At 40.0% G+C, this 23,807-nt stretch overlaps 1 protein-coding gene across 3 annotated transcripts in view; it reads right to left on the bottom strand.

Moving 5' to 3' along the window:
- Positions 1-981: 981 nt before the first annotated feature.
- NLK (nemo like kinase) overlaps positions 982-23,807 on the bottom strand; it is a 150,602-nt gene continuing 127,776 nt past the window's right edge. For 2 of the 3 annotated variants that reach the window (XM_021067474.2, XM_084985565.1), the window contains exons 6-11: positions 22,548-22,757; positions 19,087-19,188; positions 11,041-11,127; positions 5,026-5,224; positions 4,032-4,125; positions 982-2,772 (exon numbers count right to left, since the gene is read on the bottom strand). In XM_021067474.2, coding sequence (XP_020923133.1) covers positions 2,718-2,772; positions 4,032-4,125; positions 5,026-5,224; positions 11,041-11,127; positions 19,087-19,188; positions 22,548-22,757 — 747 coding nt within the window. In that variant the 3' untranslated portion in view covers positions 982-2,717. The remainder of the gene's footprint in view (positions 2,773-4,031; positions 4,126-5,025; positions 5,225-11,040; positions 11,128-19,086; positions 19,189-22,547; positions 22,758-23,807) is intronic. The other variant, XR_002337277.2, reaches the window with a different exon arrangement.

Here is a 23,807-nt window from a genome sequence, read left to right as displayed (position 1 = left end):
ATGCAAATTATGCATTCTATTCTTTAATATATTTTAATATAAAAGTAGTATTTAAAATGACTTACCATAGAGGAAAAACAAAGTAAGGCACAAATCCCCTGGTTAGCTCAGCAGGTTCCAGTGGGAACAGGTCAACGAGTTTTCTCTAATGTTTATCTGGGAAGAAGTTTAGTTTCAGAGTGTTATATGTGCAATTAATTCATAACGCTCTTGTGATGAAAACTAGTTTTCTCATGTAAGCATTACTTATATTTACAAGGCTTCCTTATAAGTTATTATTGGTACTTTGTAGGGTTTCAAAAGTTTGCTGGAAAAATAAACTAGCATTTGTATGAACGCATAATAGTCAGCTCCCCCCATGTCAGGAAAAATCCATTCATTTTGCTAAGTCAAGAAAGGATAGGTGGGAGTACACATGCCATCTATAACCCCAAGAGTAATGCTGCTTTAGCCAGCTTCAGAGAATGTGTTTTGAATTTAGGCAGACTGGTGTCAGGTCTTACTCACACAACCACCCCGCTGGGACTTCTTCCATGGCGGAAAGTACCTTTGAGAGGCCTGGAGCAGGAGGCAGAAAGGAAGAGGAGGGGAGGGGATCGAGCCCCCTTAGCAGTCTGCTGCACCCAGGAGTCCGCTTTTATTTGTTTAATATAATGGACTCCACAGTATTGGAGTTCGATTCACATGAAAATAGGATTCTGTGCTTAAAAAAAAAAAAAGTTTGAAAACCACCAGATTAGACTCTAAGATTTAAAAAGACTTTCAAATTGCATATATTAAATCACAGTATCTTTGACATTGGTTAACTAAGTTACCATTATGTTTTTGGCGATCTTGAAAAACGCACAACTGATTTCCTCAAAGTCTGAAATGGAAATATAAATATAAATAGGAAATGTCTCAAAACTTTGCAAACACGGGATACAGGCTGTACTGAGAGAAAACAAAGAAAAGGAATTGAAATAAAACAGATGACACATCTTTTTCAAATGTCACATTTAATGTTTTCACCACTGTACTTCAAATCTACATTGTACAAAGTGACCAGTAAGTGTGCCACGGTAATTGACCAACCTCTGAGATTGTACCTTTCACACCAGTGTCTTCTTGGGCTCTTTTGATACTAAACACGTTTCTCATTCAAGTGAATTGAAATGCTTCAGTTGGGTTGATTCTCAGGAGCCTCATAAAAAAAAAACAAAGATATTGCACCATCTTTGTTTAGTAATTCAATGTTTGTTTCTTTCACAGCAAATAATTACTTCATTGAAGTTAAAACTTCCAAACATAACTTATTAATAGTCTTCAAATTCAGCTCAGATCACTCAAGATGAAAATACTCTGCTAAATACAGATAACTTACAATAACTTTAACAGTTAATTGTCCGTAACACACACCAAGGTTTTTTCCTAGACCAATTTTAAGACGATCCATTAGTATTCCTTGTACAGGTGAAAAACGATCTTCAATTTTCTTGTCTTTTTATTTTTAATATAAAAGTTGGAAGGGACATTCAAGTTTCAAGTCTCCACATTGAACTTAAAAAAAAAAAAAATAGTCATCATCAGCATGTGGAGGTAAACAAGCCAAGTTGTATAACTCCAGGAGGTAGAGGCCTTCAATTTGTATTCATATATACATATGCACAGAAGAATTCAGTGTTCCAACAGAAAAAAGAATTTGTCAAAAAGTAATAAGTTATTTACTACTGTGACATTTCAAGACTCCCACAGCTTTGCCTAAGGACACAAACACATTTGACATAATTCCCTATGTGCCTTTTTTTGTGGCTTAATTTTTTTTTTAAATTTGTTTTTGTCTTTTATTTATTTTACTGTCCAGTGCAGGAAAAGTCTCACAAAATTTCACAGACCTAAAATGTGCAAGCTAGTTCTCTCTCTATACGGCAATGTTGGGGTTCTTTTGAAATTAGCCCAGAAATGAATTATTTACACACATGAAAGATGCATGCTTGGGGGTTCTTTTATGTAAGAAAGAGCAGAAAAACTTCTAATAAAAATAGATTAAATATATATATATATATTTATACCGGGTAAGGAAAACAAAAGTTGAGTCTCTCCTAGTCACAAACTCATTCTCTCTACCCACAACATTGGATTTTAGACAGCACACATCACCGTCACGGCTCTAATGAGAAGCTAATTATAGGGCTTGATCATGAGGTGGCATGCCCCTCCCCCTCCCCCCTCCCCCGAGGTGCAGCCACAATCAGCTCTCGTGGCTCCATGATTGGTCGCAGGCAAGGTTTCTAGATTCTTTTGTTTTAGAAAACCCCCAATTTTTAGGAATGGCTCAAATATCAAAATGTATTACTGTCCTTTGTGTATGTGTGTGTGAACAATCTCACTTCATTTTAAAAAAGAAAAACAAAACAAAACAAAAACACAAAACCCCAAACTCCCAAATTTGGTTCAATTCTCTTTTGTTCTGAGGTGAGCCATAACAGCTGCACTAAAATTCATAAAACATGTGCAACTCTGGGTAAAATATTTTTCTTCTAAAAGCACAACCACTTTACAAGATTAAAAGTCTAGTAACATTTCTAAATATTATTCATATCATACAAGTAGTGGTTGTTAATTTAAAACTTCATTAGTAAAATTACAGTACAAGCATGATTAACCTCCAGAATTGCAAATCCCAGACTCCAGTGGAAAGCTACATTACATCTTCAGTAGTACATTATCTTCCACAGTCACTCCCACACCAGAGGAGATGGAGGCATCTCAGACGGCTGAGCAACAGTGGAACTGGAAGAAAAGAGACACGCTGAGTTTGGCTGCAGTGTTTACCACAGAAGGCAAACTCCCCTCTTCCTCCCTCAGTAAGTTCAATCACTTTCAACACTATGTCAAGGCCAGTGAAAAGAAAAGCGAGGGGTAGGGAAAGAGAAGCAGGGAGGAGAGGGAAAAGGAGAGGGAGAAAGGCAGGAAGGGTGTGGCCTCTGGGATCCAAAGCCGCCCTGGGTCCTGCTTTGATACCTGAGCCAGATCTTGTTCACCTTTCTCCTGAGCCCCCAAGCGGATGTGAGCCTTTGTCAGCAGAGGGCGCTGGAAGGGCACCTGCAAGGCCATAGCACGAGGAAGCCACCTCCCTTCCGGGTCTGGCATGCTTTGTTTGTTTGTTTGAGGTGGAAGGCCCAGCTTCGGTCTACCCAACTTTCTGGCAAGTTTCTTTGCAATCCAGCAGGCTCTCTGATGGATCAGCTCTACCCCCACTTTTTGAAGTTTCTTCATCACCCTCCTGCTGTGTTCCTATGGGAGCCAGATCCCCTCCAAAGAGGCCGTGGGTGGAGGGGCTTCCTCTGAGTTGTGTTTCTTCCTCGGTCATTCTCCCTTAGTCCAGAGAGCCCCTGCTTTCTGCATCTGCTACTTCAGGACTCTTCAGCATCCTCTTTCATCCCTTTTAGTACTTAACCATCTTTTCCTAGTTAATGCTTCGTGTTATTAAAGTTTCCCAGTTCACATTACTACTGGGTGTGGTTTCTGTCTCCTGACTTGACTGATACAAGGAATTAGGGAAAAAGAGAAGGAAAGGAGAAAGAGAATGAGGCTCCCTAAGTTTTGGAGGAGGCTTATAGCTCTTTAACCAATAAGACTGTTGGCTTCTCTTCTAAATAGGATACCCCGGCAGTCCACCTAGAAAACATAGTTTTCTTGCGTGCAGTTATTACTAAGGTGGTGGGGATGGTCTGGGAGCCGAGAGGCTCGTGTCCACTGCCAGGGCCGTGGCTGCTGCACGGTGGTGGAAGGCGGATCCCCACACACGGCTCAGGCAGTCTAATGGTCATCTGGGGAAAAACGACCACCGTGACCACGGTGAACTGGAGCTGGGTAAAAACAAACACTTACACTTTGAATACGCTTTCGACTAAAGCCCAAACTCCTAACAGAAACTTCCAGTTGGACCTTTTATCTAATACAAATAAAACCAGAAATCTGCTAACAAAGCCACAAAGGGCATCCTTTTACTTCTAACAGGATAGTTAGAATTACATACATATAGTTACCTAATAAAGCTCTTAAAAGCAGCAGACTGAGGGTTGATGCAGAGAGGCACTCTGTTTCCTTTCTGCTGTTCCAAAATGAACTGGTGAATGATTTCTGTAGAGAAAACAAACATCATACAACCCATGTTAAGGTGCAGGCCCGGGAGCAGTGGATTCTCGGGTTAACGCTAATCAGCCTCAAACTGTGTTTCCTAGTGGTTTGGTTAAATCAAACACATGTCATCTATGAGTAGGATCCAGTGGAACTTTCCTGAAATCAAAAATGACAGTTGCTGCGAAACACAGGCAACCCCCCCCTCAAAGTGGCGTTACATGGACTGGAAACCCCATCAGTGGAAGGAGTAAATGGTCTCTAAATTTGAGAGTAACTAAATAAACTCTTCTAAATTGCTGGTAATTATTGCCTTTTTGAAAGTCACTTTAAAACCCTCAAATGATATTTAGGTATATAGTTTCAGGCTAGTTACTTTAGGGACTACTTTCTCTTCTACAACGTCCTTGAGCAGACACTTAAAACCACTCAGAATTCTGGATGTCATTAACCCTCACCCCCACCCCAATAGGAGATCATATCAGGAAATTTGGAGTAGACCATCAGAAATTCTGATGGCTCGCTCAGTGGATGTTTATGTGTTCTAAAACCTTGCATGTTACATAAAGAAGTCGTCCAATGTGTTTCATTCCATGAAATCCCACTGAGTGAATTACATATTAAATATATTGAATCACACTCACTAAGTCAGCTTTGAAAACAAGAACAAAATGTTCATTCCTCTGCCTGACCTTCCCTTGGATGTAATATTAAATCAGTGTTTTTACAACACGTGTAGCTTTCTTGGCATATATACTCTAGATAAACAGCTATAATGCAAGTTTCTAAAATAAACATGTAAAGGAGCTTTGATCACCATCCAGATCTCAGCTTCTCATGGCCATGTAACAGACAATGTTATGAGTCATCCTGCCTGGCCGAAGTCCAGAAAAAGATACTCACCTTTAACCTGTCGAACAGAACTGAGGTTCTTCTCAAAAGTGTCATCAAATTTGGGATTGGTGACGGGCTCAAAGTCACTGGTATAAACTCTTCCCGTCGAAGTGGAAAAGCAACATTTACACATGCACGTGTGATAGCGTAGTCGCCCTTCATCTAGGTAGGGGTGGGCTAAGGCATCCTTAGCGGATATTCTTTTGGACTGAAATCAGATTTAGAGACCAGCACATCAACACTACAGATAAACATGACTGTCCACACAGGATCTTTCACAAGCCACAGTGACTGCTTTGCACAGTTTATATGTAATTTACGTACATCCTGTATACGGGGATAATTGTAGGTGGTAAGAAGAAGAAGGGAGATTGAGTTCAGAGGTGGGTAATGGAGCAGAAGAGGGAATATATGACCTTAAGACGACAAACTCCTGTTACAAACCACTACATATCACCAGAAAGCACTTAGAAATGACTTTCTGCTACATCCTGAAAAGCTCCTACCTTGAAATAGTCTGTGCAGGGCCAAAAATGACAAATATCAGGACATTTAAATATGTAATGCTTTGGAAGGAATATGTTTACATTTTAAATAACAGTTACATTTTCGAAACATGTCTCAGCATTTAGAAGAGATGTGATCAAGGGGTCAATTTTACAAAGCTGCTTCAAACAGGTGGAATACCAAATCAACTTACGGCAAAAGCCTACCTGAAAGCTGCTGGAGTTAGGCACAGATAATGGCCTGAAGGCCATGTTTTGATATCAGCAGTGTGAATATCAGCAGCCTGGGGTTTTCTGGCACTTCAGATCAGACTGTTCAGTATACTAGTTTTAGATTACATAAACCATGAACTTCTAAACTCATTTCTCCATTAAAAAAAGAAAAAAGTGGTCCCTACTTTTAACTCAGTGGACATGTAAGCACTATTGAGAAAAAGTGGATTTTAAAGGATTTAAGGATGGCTCGATAGTGGAGTAGAACAAAACCTGACACTCTGCCCTGCTTCCAATATGATCCAGCACGTCATATAACACAACTGAAAAAAAAAGAAAACCGTTTGCACGCAAACCAAAAATAACTGGACCACTCCAACTGGTTCTATTCCCCCAAATAACAAAATCTCAACTATTTCCCATAAACCTGGATTCCCTAAAAAACCACTTTATCTCTGATTTTTCGCTATGCTGATGTTGAAAGGCATGTCGTGACCTTTCAGGATATGATAATCTCAATAGAAAGCCGTGTTTATCCACCATGAAGAGATGAAGGTAAACTTGCTAACCCTGGATTTGTTCCTTTCACTGACTATTAGTTTGATAATGCAGCCCTCTAAAGTCTGCCTCACTAGCACACTTAGCAACTCAACTTTTTTTCCTCAATGAGTCCAGCTCTTCCTAGAGGTTCCACTGGGGTAAAGGTCAGAACCCAAAGAATTGACAGTGCACCTTGGCCGCCTCTGAGTCCTCAGCATCACCGGCCAGTCTCACAGGTGGCATTGAGCTCTTTGGCTTCTGTCCACTAAATCTGGTGACTGGCCAAGTCTGTTTCTGTTTCTGCCTGAGCATGGCTGATCGTGTCCATGCTGGTGGCAGCAGTGACTGAATCTGGGTTTTAATTTTATCATATGACCATGAAGTCATTAATGTCAGGTGGCAGATGTCAGAAACTGGGTCCCTGTCAGCTGACACCACAGAAGGAATCTGGTGCCCCTGTTAAGTCTTTTTTGTTTGTCTGTGTGATACTTCCTGAAATTTCAGATGCAGAGCTGAAGAGACTTCGGTGTTTTTCTAACTATGGACGGCATGCTCTGTTTTTACATCCTGTGTGTACCAGTATGGGGGCCTCTCAAGTGTTTTACCTAAGAGAAACCTTTGAACAAAAAGTAAATCAAATCCCTAGAAATGCAATGATCAACGTTCATTTCCCTAAACAAACGAAAGTCTCTTTGGGACTTTTGCGACAAGGCTGAAGAAAGGATACAGTCATTTGTAAGAGGTATGAACCCTGAAAAGAAAAACAGTTACGCTAATAAATTCAGAAAAAAAAGTACAAAATTTCAAAGATTTAATAGTAATGTTCTTTTGAAGGACCTAATGGTGCATAATTATGTCTTAGAAATCTTTTTTTCCCCCAAGCCACTGCAGTTGGATTCTTAACCCACTGTGCCTGGGAACTCCTGTCCTAGATATGTTAATCACATGTTGTTTCTTTCTTTCTTTTCTTTCTTTCTTTTTTTTTTTGTCTCTTGTCTTTTAAGGGCTGCACCCGAGGCATATGGAGGTTCCCAGGCTAGGGGTCCAATCGGAGCTGTAGCCGCTGGCCTAAGCCACAGCCATAGCAACTCGGGATCCGAGCCACATCTGCAGCTCAAGGCAACGCTGGATCCTTAACCCACTGAGCAAGGTCAGGGATTGAACCTGCCACATCATGTTTACTAGTTAGGTTCGTTAACCTCTGAGCCCCAACAGAAACTCCTTATCTTACAAATCAAAATTTGTAATAGATATGGACACTGTTTCTATCCTAGATTTTGTTGCTTTATCAAAACTAGCTCTTGTTTTGAATAAGAGTGATAAAAATTTCTATTTTACAAATATAAATTGATGTACTTTTTTTTTGTCTTTTTAGGGTCACACCCTTGGCATATGGAAGTTCCCAGGCTAGGGGTTGAGTCAGAACTGTAAGCTGCCAGCCTACGCCACAGCAGCATCAGACTCAAGCCGAGTCTGTAACCTACAGCACAGCCCATGGCATTGCTGGATCGTTAATCCACTGAGTGAGGCCAGGGATCGAACCTGCATCCTCACAGATACTAGCTGGGCTTGTCACTGCTAAGCCATGACAGGAACTCCATAAACCGATGTACTTTGTATACTTCTGCAGGAAGTTAATATATTATGAAATCTCTTAAAAATCAAACAGCAAACTCCTATTCCAACTGGCCTTTAGAAACAATATTAACACATTAAAGGCATATAAAAAGAAATGCAAAAATTTGAAGACATTATTCTTCCTTATGAATAAAATATTTTGGCTCTTAGAAACTTTTTCTTGCCCAAGCTGTAACTCAGAGATTTAAAAAAGCTTTGGAGGCGTTCCCGTTGTGGTTCAGTGGTAATGAACCTAATTAGTATCCATGAGGTTTGATCCCTGCCCTGCTCAGTGGGTTAAGGATCCAGTGCTACTATGAGCTGTGGCACTGGATGCAGATGCAGCTCCATATGCTGAGGGTGTGGCTCTAAAAAGAATAATAATAATAAAAAAAAGCTTTGGAGTTCCCTTGTGGCTCAACAGGTTAAGGATCCACTGTTGTCACAACTGTGGCTCTGGTTACAGCTGTGCCATGGGTTCAATCCCTGGTGCTGGAACTTCTACATGCCATAGATGTGGCAAAAAAAGAAAAAAGAAAAGAAAAACAAGGCTTTAATTTTGAGTTAAAATAATACTCTTGATTACTAGGTTACAAAGTAAGCAAAAAACATTCATCTTAAACAATTTAGAAGTTTTCTTTTTTTTTCCTTTTCTATTTTTTAGGGCCTCATATGGAAGTTCCCAGGGTAGAGGTCGAATCGGAGCTACAGCTGCCAGCCTGACCACAGCCACAGCAACACAGGATCTGAGCCATGTTTGTGGCCTATGCTGCAGCTTGCAGCAATGCCAGATCCTTAACCTGCTGAGTGAGGCTAGAGATCGAACCTGCCTTCTCAAGTATACCAGTCAGGTTTGTTACAGCTGAGCTACAAGGGGAACTCCACAACTTAGAAGTTTTACTATTTGGAATATAACTGTATAAGATAATTGAATGCAAAATGACTCTTTGGACAAATCAGTCTGAGTTAATAGTTGTAAAAATTTAAAAACATCTGTTTCCTTTCTGATTTTACTTCCATGTACAAATAATGCTAATATAATATTCTAGCTTACATAAATTTGGAATTTGTTGTCTCATAAAAAGACAAATTATTTTGAATCTGATTTTTTTCCTACTGGTTTTGCTGATCAGATAAACTAATATCACTGTCTAAGATTATGGAATTGCAAAATTATGTGTTCAACTAAATTAGATGAATGATAATAGTAATGTACTTCTAAAAAGATATTAGTTTTGTGTATGCTACAAATCATAAAGACCTAATGTGTTAAGTTTTAATCTCCTCATTATTTTACATTAAGTATTAGTATTAGTTAAGTATTGTATTAATCTGAATTAATAAGCAGTCTTTAGATATCTGGACAACATAATTTTGATATATCCAGTCTCTTCATTAATATATTATTAAGCAGCCATCAATAAACAGTTTACAAAATGTGTAAATACCTTTGGTTAAAGTACATGTGTATTTTTTTTTTTAAAGAATGTAAAAGAATGTGTGATGACAGGAAGATGTATATATGCAAGGTAAAAGATGTTTTTGTTCAAATGAAAAAAGTGACTTCTAAATTCCTAACAATTATTGTTGTGCTTTAAAAATACTGCTTGTAGGAGTTCCCATCGTGGCTCAGTGGTTAACCAATCTGACTAGGAACCATGAGGTTGCAGGTTCCATTCCTGGCCTCGCTCAGTGGGTTAAGGATATGGCGTTGCTGTGAGCTGTGGTGTAGGTTGCAGACGTGGCTCAGGTCCTGTGTTTCTGTGGCTCTGGTGTAGGCAGGCGGCTACAGCTCCGATTAGTCCCCTAGCCTGGGAACCTCCATATGCCGTGAGTGCAGCCCTAGAAAAGGCAAAGAGACCAAAAAAAAAAAAAAAAAAAAAGAAAGAAAAGTGGTACAGGTGAATCACACACAGTTCTTGGTTCCTAATCTAAATAGAACTAATAGAGAATACCATTTCTGACACATAAAAATAAATTTTAATCTCTGGGCCTTTAGAACTCTATGGGTAGACAGAAATTACTTTTGCAACCTGAAGTTCATGTGCCTCTAGTTTTGTTAACCATGCAAGAGGTCTTTATGCACTAATCCACATTGCCATTAGCGATGTAGATAAACCAGCCAAATAAAGTATCACACTAATGACACTAAATCACTGGCTCATTCAACAAGTTATGTGGCTCAAACTGTCTATAATGGCAGGAACGTGACCACGAGGAGGGACTGTGGGAACGAGAACTGCCACCTTGTCCTGCTTCCCACATCACCAAACACCTCACACGCCAAAGTAAACAAACGAAAGGAAACAAACGCAAATACCAACCAACCAACCAAAAGTCCATTTTGTACCCTGAGATGGAATAAAAATAACTTGGTCTCTCTGATTGGTTCTGGTCCCACAAATAATAGAACCTTGACTGTCTCCCACAAACCTGGACTCCCTAACAATTTTTTTCACCCCATCTTTGTTATGCTGACATCTGAAGATCATTCTGACCTTTGTGGATTAAATAATCACGTGAGAGAGTTGCTGTTTTCTTATCACGAAAAAACCAATGTAAACTGAATAACATAATTCTGTGGGTATTTTTCCTCTTTAAATACCTATTGTGTTTTGTATTTGGTGACTTCCAAGTACTCTCAGCAAGTAAAATTTTCTAAATGCTTCAGTTTCTTAGCCTTCCTTGACAATAGTTATTGGTACAAAGGTGAATAAAAAATATTCTTTGAATGAATAAATGAAGAACTGAACTTTACCCTAGAAGAGTCAAATTTCTAGAAATGGCATTTGGAAAAGCTATCATCTCAACAACCCAGAGTAAACATTTCCTTATGCAATACAATGGGCAGATTTTTTCAAATAATGTTAAATGTTTTTTCCCTAATTTAACTTGGTGTCAAGCTCCTTTTACAAATACTGAGAATAAATAAGGATGGTACAATTCCTTATCCCCCTCCCCTCGACTCCAATGTGTTAATAATCAAACTTCTGTGTGATGGGGGAGCATGACACACACAGAACTGGGAGATGAAGTTGATCTTTCGACACGTCATTTACATTGTCCTCTTATTCAAAGCCAGGCTGTTTTTCTTAGAAAACACACAGATTTAATTCATTACAAAAATATAAAAGCAAATACTACTTACTGGATCAAAGACCAACATCCTGCAAAGGAGATGAACAGCTTCATGTGTAGCCTGGCTGGACAGGGTATAAAGTACAGGAAGAGATGGCTATGAAAAAATACAGAATTCAAATAGGTGAGTGTGTGTAAGTAGACATGGAATACAGCCAATTTACGACAAAGGTAAGTACCCAGCTCAAAAGACGTGGGCACCTGAGTCTCAACTCAAAGGCAATGAGTGTTCCCCTCATAACCAGTCTTCAAAAGCAACCACCACCATTGACGTTCAGTGGCATATTTTATATTGCATGATTATCCACTGTATCAGAGCACGAAAGAGCCTATGAAAAATGAAAGCTAATCCTGTAAAGATAGAACTCCTGTTAGCCTTATATTGTGCACGCTTTGGCAAGATGGGAGACCAAATGTGCCTAGGGATGGGAGGAAAAAAAAAAAAAAGATTTAAAACCTTAGCCACGTGCAATGTTAAGCATGTAAATTCTATGTCTTATGGCAACATTAACGTAAAGTTGCTGAAACACGAAAGGAGCTTTAGAACACTCAGGAATTTACAGAATCTAAGAAAGTATGACACAGCTTTTGCTGGTTCCACCTGTAGTACCTTTAGGGCTGACTATGCAATAATTATAAGTGGCCAGCATATCCACATGCACTTATCTAATCCTCTGGCACTGAGGCAGGGGGATGGCTCTAAGGACCAAAGAAGCTGCCGAGCGTGTAAGGCTTCTATGTCGCTGCTTGGAAAGTCGGGGACAGAGCAGGTGAAAAGCATCACTACTCTGTCTCACACAAGTAACACTAAAAGGTGCCATATCTCAATCCACAGCTTCAGAATCCTATGATAACTACCAACATCAAGTATTTTACATACAGATGTAAAAAGGAGGCAGAGCTGCACGCCTCCTTCCCTCAGCTAAGCCATACAGGAACACCCAACAAGACACAATTATCAGAAGGTAATTATTCACCTTACACATGTTTTCTTCAGGACAGCAGTGTTAGGAAACAAGAGGAGATGGGGGGATTCTAGTTAACTAATTAGATACGTCAATAAGTCTGAATTTCATGATCCTTAGGTGTAAAATGAGAAGGCTGGACTCGATCTCTGAAGTCTACTTTAGTTCTAAAATTGTATGCTACATGATGGGATTATTCAGATAAAAAGCAGTATGTGCACAGAGTTTATATATAGTTGGCATTCTAATACTTGTAGACCAACTTACTACTCCTTGGTGTATTTACATGTTTTCTTAAACATATGTAAGTCTATGGCAGCTCTGAAATTATTTGCATTAAGATGAGGGAGGGGGGATTGTGAAGAATGGGGAAGAGGTTTTAACTTACAACTATAATGTACATACATCTTCCCTGAGAATTTTTTTTTTTTTTTTTTTTTTTTGCTTTTTTGGGCTGCACACGCGGCATATGGAGGTTCAGGCTAGGGACCCAATCAGAGCTACAGCTGCCAGCCTACATCACAGCCACAGCAACTCAGGATCTGAGCAGTGTCTGTGACCTACACCACAGCTCACAGCAACCCCAGATGCTTAACCCCCTGAGTGAGGCCAGGGATAGAACCCTAAACCTCATGATTGCTAGCTGGATTCACTTCCACTGCACCACAACGGCAACTCCCGAGAATTCTTTTTCCTAATGGCTGTACCCACACATATAGAAGTTTCCCGGTCCAGGGACTGAATCCAGTCCACAGCTGTGACCTACACTGGATCCTTTAACCCACTGCACTGGGCCGAGGATCAAACCCACACCTCCGCAGTGACCCGGGTCATGGCAGTCAGATTTTCAACCCACTGTGCCGTAGTGGGAACCCCTAAGAATTTTTTACTGTGTAAAATGAAGCAATGAGATATTCTTGAAAGATTCTGATTCTTGATTGTGAATTGCTGCCCTCTTTTTCAGTGGCTTGTGCAGCTTGGCAGCCAAATTCAGGCCCATTTTTACAGACCAAAATGTCTCTCCATAGGCAATTCTTTTCTTTCCACTCTCAAAGTGAATCTAGCCCTTATCCCATGTTTGTGGTGGAGGCAGGTGATAGCACAGGGAAGGGAATACTGGAATGAGTACTAGAGGACGTGGTTTCAAATTCTAGCCTTGCCATCCCTAGACTCAGATGAGTCATGTGAACTTCGGCTTTCTCACCTCTTAGACTGCACCAGTACGGACCTGCCTACCTACCAACATCATTGCTAATCATCCAAATGCAGGCCCTGGGCTGGCTGCTGGGACAACAAAGACGAGTAACATCTCTCTGGGCAAGGAAAACACATAAACAAGTAGTTCCAGAGGCTGTTGAATAGAGAATAGGAAACAAATTAGAAGGCAAACTGCATGACTTAAGGACGACTGGAAATGGGATGGGGGGTTTGTGAAAATCTAGAATGGATGTTTAAGGCTACCCAAAACTTTTAAAATTTACCCCCAATTTTATTCTTTACGGAAGTACACCCCAACAAATACATTAAGCTTAAGCTTCCTTTCAGCCTAAACATTTTTATGCTTGTTCCTTTTCCGTTTTAATATGCATGTTAAAAGGAGGCACAAAGAGGCATTTCCATCGTGGCTTATTGGTTACAAACCCAACTAGTATCCATGAGGATGAGGGTTCAATCCCTGGCCTCGCTCACTGGGTTAAGGATCTGCTGTTGCCATGAGCTGTGGTGTAGGCCAACAGCTGCAGCTCTGATTCAACACCTAGCTGAGAACTTCCATATGCCGCAGGTGCAGCCCTAAAAAAAGGACACACACACAAAAAGGCATAGAGAAAAAGAAGAGTTAGTTACACAGTACCTCTCCAGAATGATAACCATTAGTAATGGCTCCACAGGAAAGATGTAATACTAGAAATGCTGCTTCCCCCCACTCCCCATTTTTGGCCACCCCACAGCATATGGAGTTGTCTGGCCAGGAACCAGATCCAAGCTGTAGTCACAACCGATGCTGCAGCTGCAGCAATGCTCGATCCTTAACCCACTGCACTGGGCTAGGGATTGAACCTGCGTCCTGACCTGCAGAGATGCCGCCGATCCTGCTCTGCCCCAGCGGGAACTCCGATATGGTGCATTTCTAATTCCATTTCTTCCCCTCTAATTTACCAACCCACTTGGGTTCAGGGTACAAGAATCTAGAGAAGTTTATAATATTTCTCATCAAGTATAAGAGAATCAATTTGAATAAGAGAAAAAAATAGAATGCTTAGGAATATGCTCTAAATATCTCATTTGGAAAAAAGTTTTTTGCCAATTCCCCTAACACTCACACACATTAGTTCTCTCATTAAAATATACCCATCCATTTTCTGTTTGTTCTGCAAGTTTATAAGTCATTTAGACAACGTAGGAGTGAGTGGGTGCCAGTGCTGAATCACGAGGACAGGAAGGGTTATAAAGAGTGCTCTGTTAATGACTATGATTAATTGCCAGTGAAACGAAGCAAGGATGAGCTTCCGGACCTGAGTGAGAGTCCCTAGATGGCGTGCCACAGTCATCATGAGCCAACTGCAGAGTGTGGTCACTGCAGCAGAGGAGGCCAGGTTAAGCAAGGCCTGTTAGCTGTTCCTAACAGTTTTCACCTGGCAGGAGAGACACCACAATTGTGCCTGCAGAGTGAATTGAGTTGCACCATGTGCAGTGCATTAGAGCAAGCACTCTGGGGTTAATACAAATGAAACCTCCATCTGAAAAGAAGTTTGTTTTTAATTTTTTATTAGAATATAGTTGACTTATAATATTGTGCCAATTTCTGCCATACAGCAAAGTGACCCAGTCATACATAAAAATACATTTCCTTTCTTATATTATCTTCCATCATGGTCTATCCCAGGAGATTGGATATAATTCCCTGTGCTATACAGTAGGACCTCACTGCTTATCCATTCTTTTTTTTTTTTTTTTTTTTTTTTGTCTTTTTGTCTTTTTGTTGTTGTTGTTGTTGTTGCTATTTCTTGGGCCGCTCCCGCGGCATATGGAGGTTCCCAGGCTAGGGGTTGAATTGGAGCTGTAGCCACCGGCCTACGCCAGAGCCACAGCAACACGGGATCCGAGCCACGTCTGCAACCTACACCACAGCTCACGGCAACGCCGGATCATTTACCCACTGAGCAAGGGCAGGGACCGAACCCGCAACCTCATGGTTCCTAGTCGGATTCGTTAACCACTGCGCCACGACGGGAACTCCTATCCATTCTAACTGTAACAGTTTGCATGGAGTTTGCAACTCCTAGTCCATCCCACTCCCTCCCCCTTCCCCTTGGTGCCCACAAGTCTGTTGCTACGTCTGAGTCTGTTTCTGTTCATTTGTGCCATATTTTAGATTCTGCATTTAAGTTCTATCATGTTATTTGTTTTTCTCTTTCTGACCTACTTTCCTTAGTATGATAATCTCTGGTTGCATCCATGTTGCTGCAAATGGCATTATTTTGTTTTTATGGCCGAGCAGTATTCCACTGTATATATGTACACATTTTCTTCATCCATTCATCTGTCGATGGACATTTAGGTTGTTTGCATGTCTTGGCCATTGTGAATAGGGCTGATATGAACATGCAGATGTATGTATCTTTTTGAATTATAGTTTTGTCTGGATATATGCCCAAGAGTGGGATTGCTGGATCATATGGTAGTTCTATATTTAGTTTTCTGAGGAAACTCTATACTGTTTTCCATAGTGGTTGTACCAATTTATGCTCCCACCAAAAGTGTAGGACAGTTCCAAGAAGTTTGAATTGAACGAACTCTGTAGCATACTCTGATTCTCTTAACTGTAAGATAAGGTCTCTGTTAGGAGACAAGACTATTTCTACCTCAGTGAAAGTATTTTACCTATTTCTGACACAACTAGCTGAGAATAGTTAAGTAAAAATGAAGATCTACATCTTATAAAAGATGAACAAAGCAACTAAGGGCTGAAAATAGACTTTTCAATTTTATTAACAGGGCCATGCCTCAACAGGTATCTGTCTTAATAGACACCCGGGCCATGGCAGCTAAGATTCCCTTCATCCAAGATTTTGAGTTGCAGAAAAGAGACAAATTAAAAAAGGAGTTCCCGTCATGGCGCAATGGTTAACGAATCCGACTAGGAACCATGAGGTTGCGGATTCGATCCCTGGCCTTGCTCAGTGGGTTAAGGATCCGGTGCTGCCGTGAGCTATGGTGTAGGTTGCAGACTCGGCTCGGATCCAGTGTTGCTGTGGCTGTGGTGTAGGCTGGTGGCTACAGCTCCAATTAGACCCCTAGCCCAGGATCCTCCATATGCCGCAGGAGAAGCCCTAGAAAAGACAAAAAAAAACCAAAAACCATACAGTTTTTTTGTCTGCCCATCATTTCCTGACCTTTAGGGAAACATTCCCTTTCTAGCTCTCAAATCAAGAGGTTTGGCTGGGCTTGATTTCAATCTCCCAGCTCTAAGAATGGGCACCTGACCCAGGCTTGGCCAATCAGATGATATATTACTAGTTCCAGGATGGAAACATGGCCTAAAACAGGTTGGGAACAGCCAATGGAATGGCTAACCTACCAAGACCCCCAAGTCCTTTATCCTTTATCTACTTTTATTATATGGGATAGAAGAGACACATTTTTAAAGCCTGTCTTGCATCTGGGAGGCCACATTATCACACAGTTCTGGATAATGACATACAAGTAGAGGTCTGGTAGGCAGGCTTCTAGGAAAACTTTTGCTTTCCTGATAAAGGGAATAGATACTGCTAGTGCTCCCTCATTCCTCCATTTTCCTGCTTTGAATATGGATATGATTTCTGGACAAGCCATTTTGTGACCACGAAGCAATAAGCAAGAGAGTATGATCAACATTCTAAAGATGGCAGAGCAGAAAGGAAGGAAAAAAATTAGATCTTCCATGCCGTAATTGAGGTGCTATGCCACCATCAGACTGCCTACCTCTGGGTCTTCATGATATGAGGAAAAAATAAACTTCTATTTCTTTAAGCTATTATAAGCAAGGTTTTCTACGACTCATAACAAAACACATTCCTAACTGAATCAGAAGGCTTCAAGATATTTTTCTGGATCTATTTGGGAAAGCTCTTTCCTGAAGGATTGATATGCTAATACAATATAGGCTTAGACTGCTAGTTCCATTTTTGCAAAACACATGGGGGAAAGCTGGTCTGAAAATGAAGCCAATACACAGGGAAACAGAACATAAGAGAGTCAGATTCCTGGCACAAAACATCACGTGACTACCTGAATCTGGCAGAGCCTGAAGTCAGTGGTAGCTCAAGACTTTTCAGTGATAAGAGCCAGTAAGTTCCTTTTTTGCTTAAGTCAGGTTTTGGGTCCCCCCCCCCATTTTTTCCTTAGATGTGTCTGTGGCATGCAGAAGTTCCTGGGCCAGGGACTGAACCTGAGTCATGGCAATAACAATGAGTTCTTAACTGCTAGGCCACCAGGGAACTTCACGCTTAAGTCAGTTTTAACTTAAACTAGAAAGAGTCCTGAGTGATATACCACATGGAAGTATATATGTCAATCAACCAACATTAAGTATATTGAGGCAGTAATCTGTGACCTTAAGAAGACAGCCAATTAGGGTCTCCTTCTGTGTATGTATATTTATATTTTTTAAAAGGTTCCAACAAATAGAACATATGTTTCTGTCTATATGAATGTATGTAAATAAATACATAGAAAAATGTCTGGAAAGATATTCTCAAATTAAACCAAAAGACACTAGGATGGCATGTGAGGGGTAGCTAAGGATGTCTAACTCTTTGTAAAATTTTTATTTTATAGGTACTCACGTAGTATTTGCACATATACAAATGAATTTTTTAAAAAAATCTGCTTTGAAGGTACATGTGCCAGGTATTGATAAATTAGCATTCCCGATACTGACCAATAAATTGAACATAAAAGATCTTGTTCATTTCTTCTATTAATATAGAACCTTCCTCTAGGTGAGCTTTACTGTGCTCTTCTCCGGGTGTCAGGGCCCATGTTATTTCATGTGTATAAACTAAATGCAATAGAAGGATATGACCAGCAGGGGGCTATATAAACACCAGCACCTCCATCTCTAGTAGTAAATCTACACTTACTGGTTCGGGCTGGTTTTAGAAGATAACGCGTTTGACCCAATGCCCTTTTTGCCTGTGTAAATATAAACTCTGGACTCATATGAGAATCACAGAGAGGGAACGACAAGGGAAAGGCAAGGCCTTGACCAATTGGCTGGTGGGTGATTTGAGAGAAGTGTCAAACTTGGTCTGTCCTTTGGTCCAAAAATTAGATCGACCAGATCTAATGATCAAGCAGATTATCTAAATGCCCAGTTTAAAAGAAAGCAAGGCAAAGCCCAGGAGAGTTCGTTGCCAAGTCTTCTTGTTCAAACCCTCTCTTGTCTATTTTGGTTTGTTGATCCTAGAAAAGCACTCCCCTTACTCTTCACATCATTAAGCTGTTTTGTCCAAGGGAGATTAGGAAAGTGCTTCTAAAAAATGCTGTTAAATCAACAGGATGGAGGTAATAACCATTTTGTCTTTCTCAGCAGTGACTTGGCTGGTGGCAAGTAATACTGATCAGTGCAAATCTGGCAATTGCTCTTCATACTTCTAACAACATTCACATCTGATTCTGTGTTTGTGGCAAGAGTGCAACAGAAACAGCTTCACCTTTCTGGCTGGAATAAGAGATACCAGGTATTTTGGCTCAGTATACGGAAAGGATACCTTGATATACATGCATGAGGTTGTGGCACTGAGGTCAAAGCTCTACCCCCAATAACTTCCCCCAGACACATCAAAAACCAGGAGACAAAAGCCAGGGGTCATTTATTAGCAAAGGGGCTACAAAATATTTACTTTCTTCTACAGCACTGGGAATCACTATATTTAATTTGGTTTGACAAATATTTTAACATTTTCTTACTTATGGCCGTAACATCAAAAAATAAATAAAACCTACAAGTAATGTTTTTGTTTAAAGATTCTCACTTCATTATTCAGTTGGCGGGAAGCTCTGCCCAAACAGATGGTTACCAAATACAGAGCCCCTCCCTCTGCTTTTACCTGTTTATGAGGACCCCTGAGTATGTGTGCCTTAGCGCCTTCACAAGCCGTCCTCATTGCTTCCAGCGATGGTGTGCCCAAGAGATCTGTGATCAAATCCAACTACGAGGAAACATGAAATGCAGACGGAGGGTAAGCGCACGGAAACAACTTCTCATTACCCTTAAAGCCTGAGAGATGAGGACCAAATTTTGGGGGGAAAACCTTAAGGCAAATTCCAGATTAATTGGTAGAAGCCCCTACTCTCACTTTCTAGGCTATTAAAAAAAAAAAAGAAATGTTTACTATGAATCCATGTGATAAAAGTATAGAAAACAGGGAGTTCCTGTTGTGGCTCAGTGATAATGAACCTGACTAGAATCCATGAGGATAAGGGTTCAATCCCTGACCTTGCTCAGTGGGTTAAGGACCTAGCATTGCTGTGAACTGTGGTGTAGGTCAAAGATGCAGCTTGGACCTGGTGTTGCTGTGGCTTCGGTGTAAGCCAGCAGCTGCAGCTCTGATTCAACCCCCTAGCCTGGGAACTTCCATATGCCATAGGTGTGGCTCTAAAAAAAAAAAAAAAAAATTACCCTTTACATTCTAGTTTTGCTAGAAATCTCTTATGCTGGAGAAAACTATGACGCTGCATAAGGCCACATCTAATTAGTCACCACAACAACAGAGACCAGTAACAATGGTCTCACAAAGAAGTCTTTGTAGGTAGCAAACTACCTTAACAATTTTCTGTAGTGCTATATCATTGTTCTAACTTCATAACCCAATTAGCAATAACATTTCATTTGGATTCCTCCAGGAAAGAAAATTTTTACCCAGAGAATACTGCTTTTCCTGATTCTGGGGCTGCCAAATATAAAGCACTATTTTTTGCACTTAACTAAACCATGGGGTAGCCATCAGCATCACTGCCCTCCAGGATAATGGAGACACTCAAGTAGCTATTTTTGCACAGAATTAAAGATCTCTACACAAAGCTTTTTGGGAAAAGTGTCCTGGCAGTACTCTTGGACCTCTAAAAAGAGCAGAAGGGAATGACTGGCTCATGAAAACAAATGGACATACTGCGAGAGTTGTCTAAAATGGGTTAGTTCCATGGATGAGTAACATCTTTATGAAGTCTACTGCTATTACAGTACACAGGGTATTTATTTCTCAAAAGTAAAGAGGAAATGCTAAAGAAAACACCTATTTCCATTTAGAAGTTAGACTCTATTCCTATTTTAGATCTTGATTTCTCACCCCAAAATACACTGATGACAGAAAGATGTGAGTTCTCCTTTAGTGGCTACATCAGATTGGCAAATTCAAGACCTATGTATTTCTCTAGAAAATGAGATATCTGAATCCTGTTCCAGTTGCTTCACACTTGCCCTTAGACATTCTTTCAGCAGCAACCCAAGATCCTTGTTCAATATATAGGATTTGAATAATATCTTTTTACTTAAGCGATTCTATATGGCAGCTACATCTGTCCAGATATGACAGACTGTCTTACATACAGCTAAGTCTGTTAAACTTTACTTTCCAAAGAAACTGAATAGTAAAATGGATACTGTCAACAAATAGTATCAAAAATTAGATTACATATGATACTTTTTTTAAATCACCAGGATCAATTTTAAAAGATGGAAACTAAAAAAAAAAAAAAAAAAAAAAAAATGACTTTGAATGTACAGCACAGAAATAAATTTAAGTGTTGATCAGAGCATATAGCTTCTATTGTATCAGTTAACAATTCTTGGTAGATAAGAACATACAGAAAATGATTCCATTTTTCGTCAAGTGCATGAGTTATTTACAAAGATACACAGTACTGAGAGTGATCTTTAAAATTGTGATTAATCAAATCGTGACACTCCCTTGCTTAAAACCTCATACAGGAGTTCCCGTTGTGGCGCAGTGGTTAACGAATCCGACCAGGAACCATGAGGTTGCAGGTTCAATCCCTGCCCTTGCTCAGTGGGTTACTGATCCGGCGCTGCTGTGAGCTGTGGTGTAGGTTGCAGACGCAGCTCGGATCCTGCGCTGCTGTGGCTCTGGTGTAGGCTGGTAGCTGCAGCTCCGATTAGACCCCTAGCCTGGGAACCTACATATGCCGCAGGAGCGGCCCAAGAAATGGCAAAAAGACAAAAAAAAAAAAAACAAAAAACAAAAACAAAAACAAAAAACCAAGAAAAACCTCATACAGCTTTCTGTCACACTTTGGACAGAATAAAATCCAAAGTACTTATCAGGTCACCATGGCCAGGTGTTTTTCCCTCTGACCTCATCTCCTACGTGCTCTTCCTAGCTCATGCCATCTCTCCAACACCACACTTGTTCCTGCCTTTATTATGCGGGTTGCTCTTTTATCTCAGGTGTGCTCCCGGCCTCACCTCCATCCATCACTTGCTGGTGCCCCTTTGCCTGGAACACTTCTTCCTGGAATCTTGCTCCCTCATTTCACTTGGGTCACTCCTCAAATGTCATCCCCTGAGTCCTTTAGCACTGCTCTGCTCCATTATTATTCTCCATCCCTAACCTGGTTTCATTTTTTTCTTCATAGAACTTACCACTACTTGGGATTGTATTTATTTGCATGCTTATTCATTTTCTGTCTCATGTGAAAGTTTCACAAAGCCAGGAACTAACTTTGTCATGTTTACTGCTGTATCCCTCACATCCTGGCTCACCACCATCATAACTGCTAACATTTACTGAGTGCTTACTAGACAGTAGTCTTATTTTCAGCTTTATTACTTCATTTAATCTGCACAACAATCCTCAGAACGGATTAATTTGCCCAAGATTTAACACAGAGCAAGTGGCAGAGCTAGGATTTGAACTTACTAATTTGATTCTACAGCCTGACTCCTTGTTACATTACTCTCATGCAAACAGTATTGTTAAAATTTATGAATAAGCATACTTAGGAAATCTCCCCCAAAAATAGAAGTAGTAACAAATTAGCTATAAAGGCAGACAGTTAAAGTATCATGAATGGTTTCCTAAAGCTATGTTTTAATCAGCTGCTGATGTTCTCTGCCATATTTAAATATTTTAGACCAATAGAGGTTAGAAAGGTTTCTAAATGCTCAATTTAAAGAAGTCAGCACTCAAAATTTATATTCTAAGCACGAAATGTAAGTACATTAAGTCACCAAAATACATTTTTATGTCAGATCCATTCAGTTAGAAAGAACAGAGGCCCTCTAACTGAAGATTACACCTGTGCAAACTGTTACAGCGGACCCTGCTGCCACGCCTCAGTGCCTTTGACAAAGTCAACATCCCCTCTAATAGGCTGTAAGTTGCAAAATCAATCTCTCAGACATAACTTTCTGAATTTTAAGTGAATTTGAATTTGCTAAAAGCAATTTAGGCTGTACAACGAATAAGCCCAAGACACGTGGGCATGAAGGTTTTTCCTTTAAATCAGTAAATAGAATTGAAAGCTCCTAAAACCTAAAGTGAAATCATACCTGCTGAATGGGACTCTGTGCCTGAAACAGTATTCTTCGTCCTAGTAGTTCTGCAAAGATACACCCGACAGACCAGATGTCAATAGCATTGCTGTAATGACGGCTGCCCATCAGGATTTCCGGAGCCCGATAATACTGAGTAACAACTTCCTGAGTCATATGACGGGATTCATCTAATTCTTCCACTCTGGCCAATCCAAAATCACAAATCTAAACAGAAATGATTATCAAAATATTGTCAAGCAGACAAACATATATGCAAATGGAAAAGTAAAACAAAATAACAAAAAAATTAAAATCTTGACAGCCCTTTGAAATTTGAAAAGTTTTAAAGGACACAGGTAGAATGTGATTTTGTCTCATTTGGATGAGTGGAAAGAAAAGCCTCAAACTTCCACATTTCTAAAAATAAGATAATGTATCCTAAAGACATCTTTTTCATTTTAAATGTTTCCAATTGTTAATGAACTAAACAAACAAAAAGCAGCTAAAAGTGTACTTCTAGGTTTAATGAAGAAACCAAGCTAATTTACTTTCAAGGCTGGCTTATGGAGGAAGATATAACAAGGAAAAAAAAAGATATATCTTGAAGATCTTCTGAGTTAACTATGTTCACTGTCTTCCTGGAATATATATAGTAAAATTTCTTTAAAGCCCCATTTCATAGGAAGTCTGGCTGAGTCCAGTTCTGAGGGGGGTGCTCCAGGAATTCTGTGGACATTTTACCTCAACTTCATGTGCTCCTATTTAAAATACTACTTTACACTCACATGTGTGAATATGTCAAAGTGTAGCTCACTGGAGAACACAATGCTGATAAGTTCATTCATTTCTTCATGTCATAAACATTTAATTAACTGAGCGCCTGGTGTGTTTTAGACAGTATGCTAGAAGTTGGACTCATAACAGTAAATGAAAAAGACTGGTTAATTTACATGCAGATCTGGGAATAAACCTTTTTGTGTTCTTTCTGTTTAAGTGGAAAGTATCCGGAGCTGTTGGTAGAGAGCAGCAGCGCCACCACGAGCAACTTCTGCTTACTTTCAGGAATTAAGATTTTCTTGACATTGGGCAACCAAAACCAAAGCTGAAAGTACTGAGGATGAGATAAGAGAGAAAGGACCATCTAAGCCCCAGTGTTCTCACTGATTAACTTTGAGTCAACATGAGTGACAAAATAACATTTCCTATCTGTTTTCTAAGTTGAAGTCCCAGTGTAATATTTTATTTGAACAAGGGGTTCTGGCAGCTTAAACAACA

This window comes from Sus scrofa, chromosome 12, assembly GCF_054392235.1.
Source record: "Sus scrofa isolate SSC_HxYL_T2T_F1_AM1 chromosome 12, Sscrofa_HxYL_maternal_Yorkshire_Landrace_v2.0, whole genome shotgun sequence".
Taxonomy (NCBI): Eukaryota; Metazoa; Chordata; class Mammalia; order Artiodactyla; family Suidae; genus Sus; species Sus scrofa.
The sequence above is the reverse complement of the archived record's forward strand: the minus strand, read 5'-3'. Positions and strand labels throughout refer to the sequence as shown.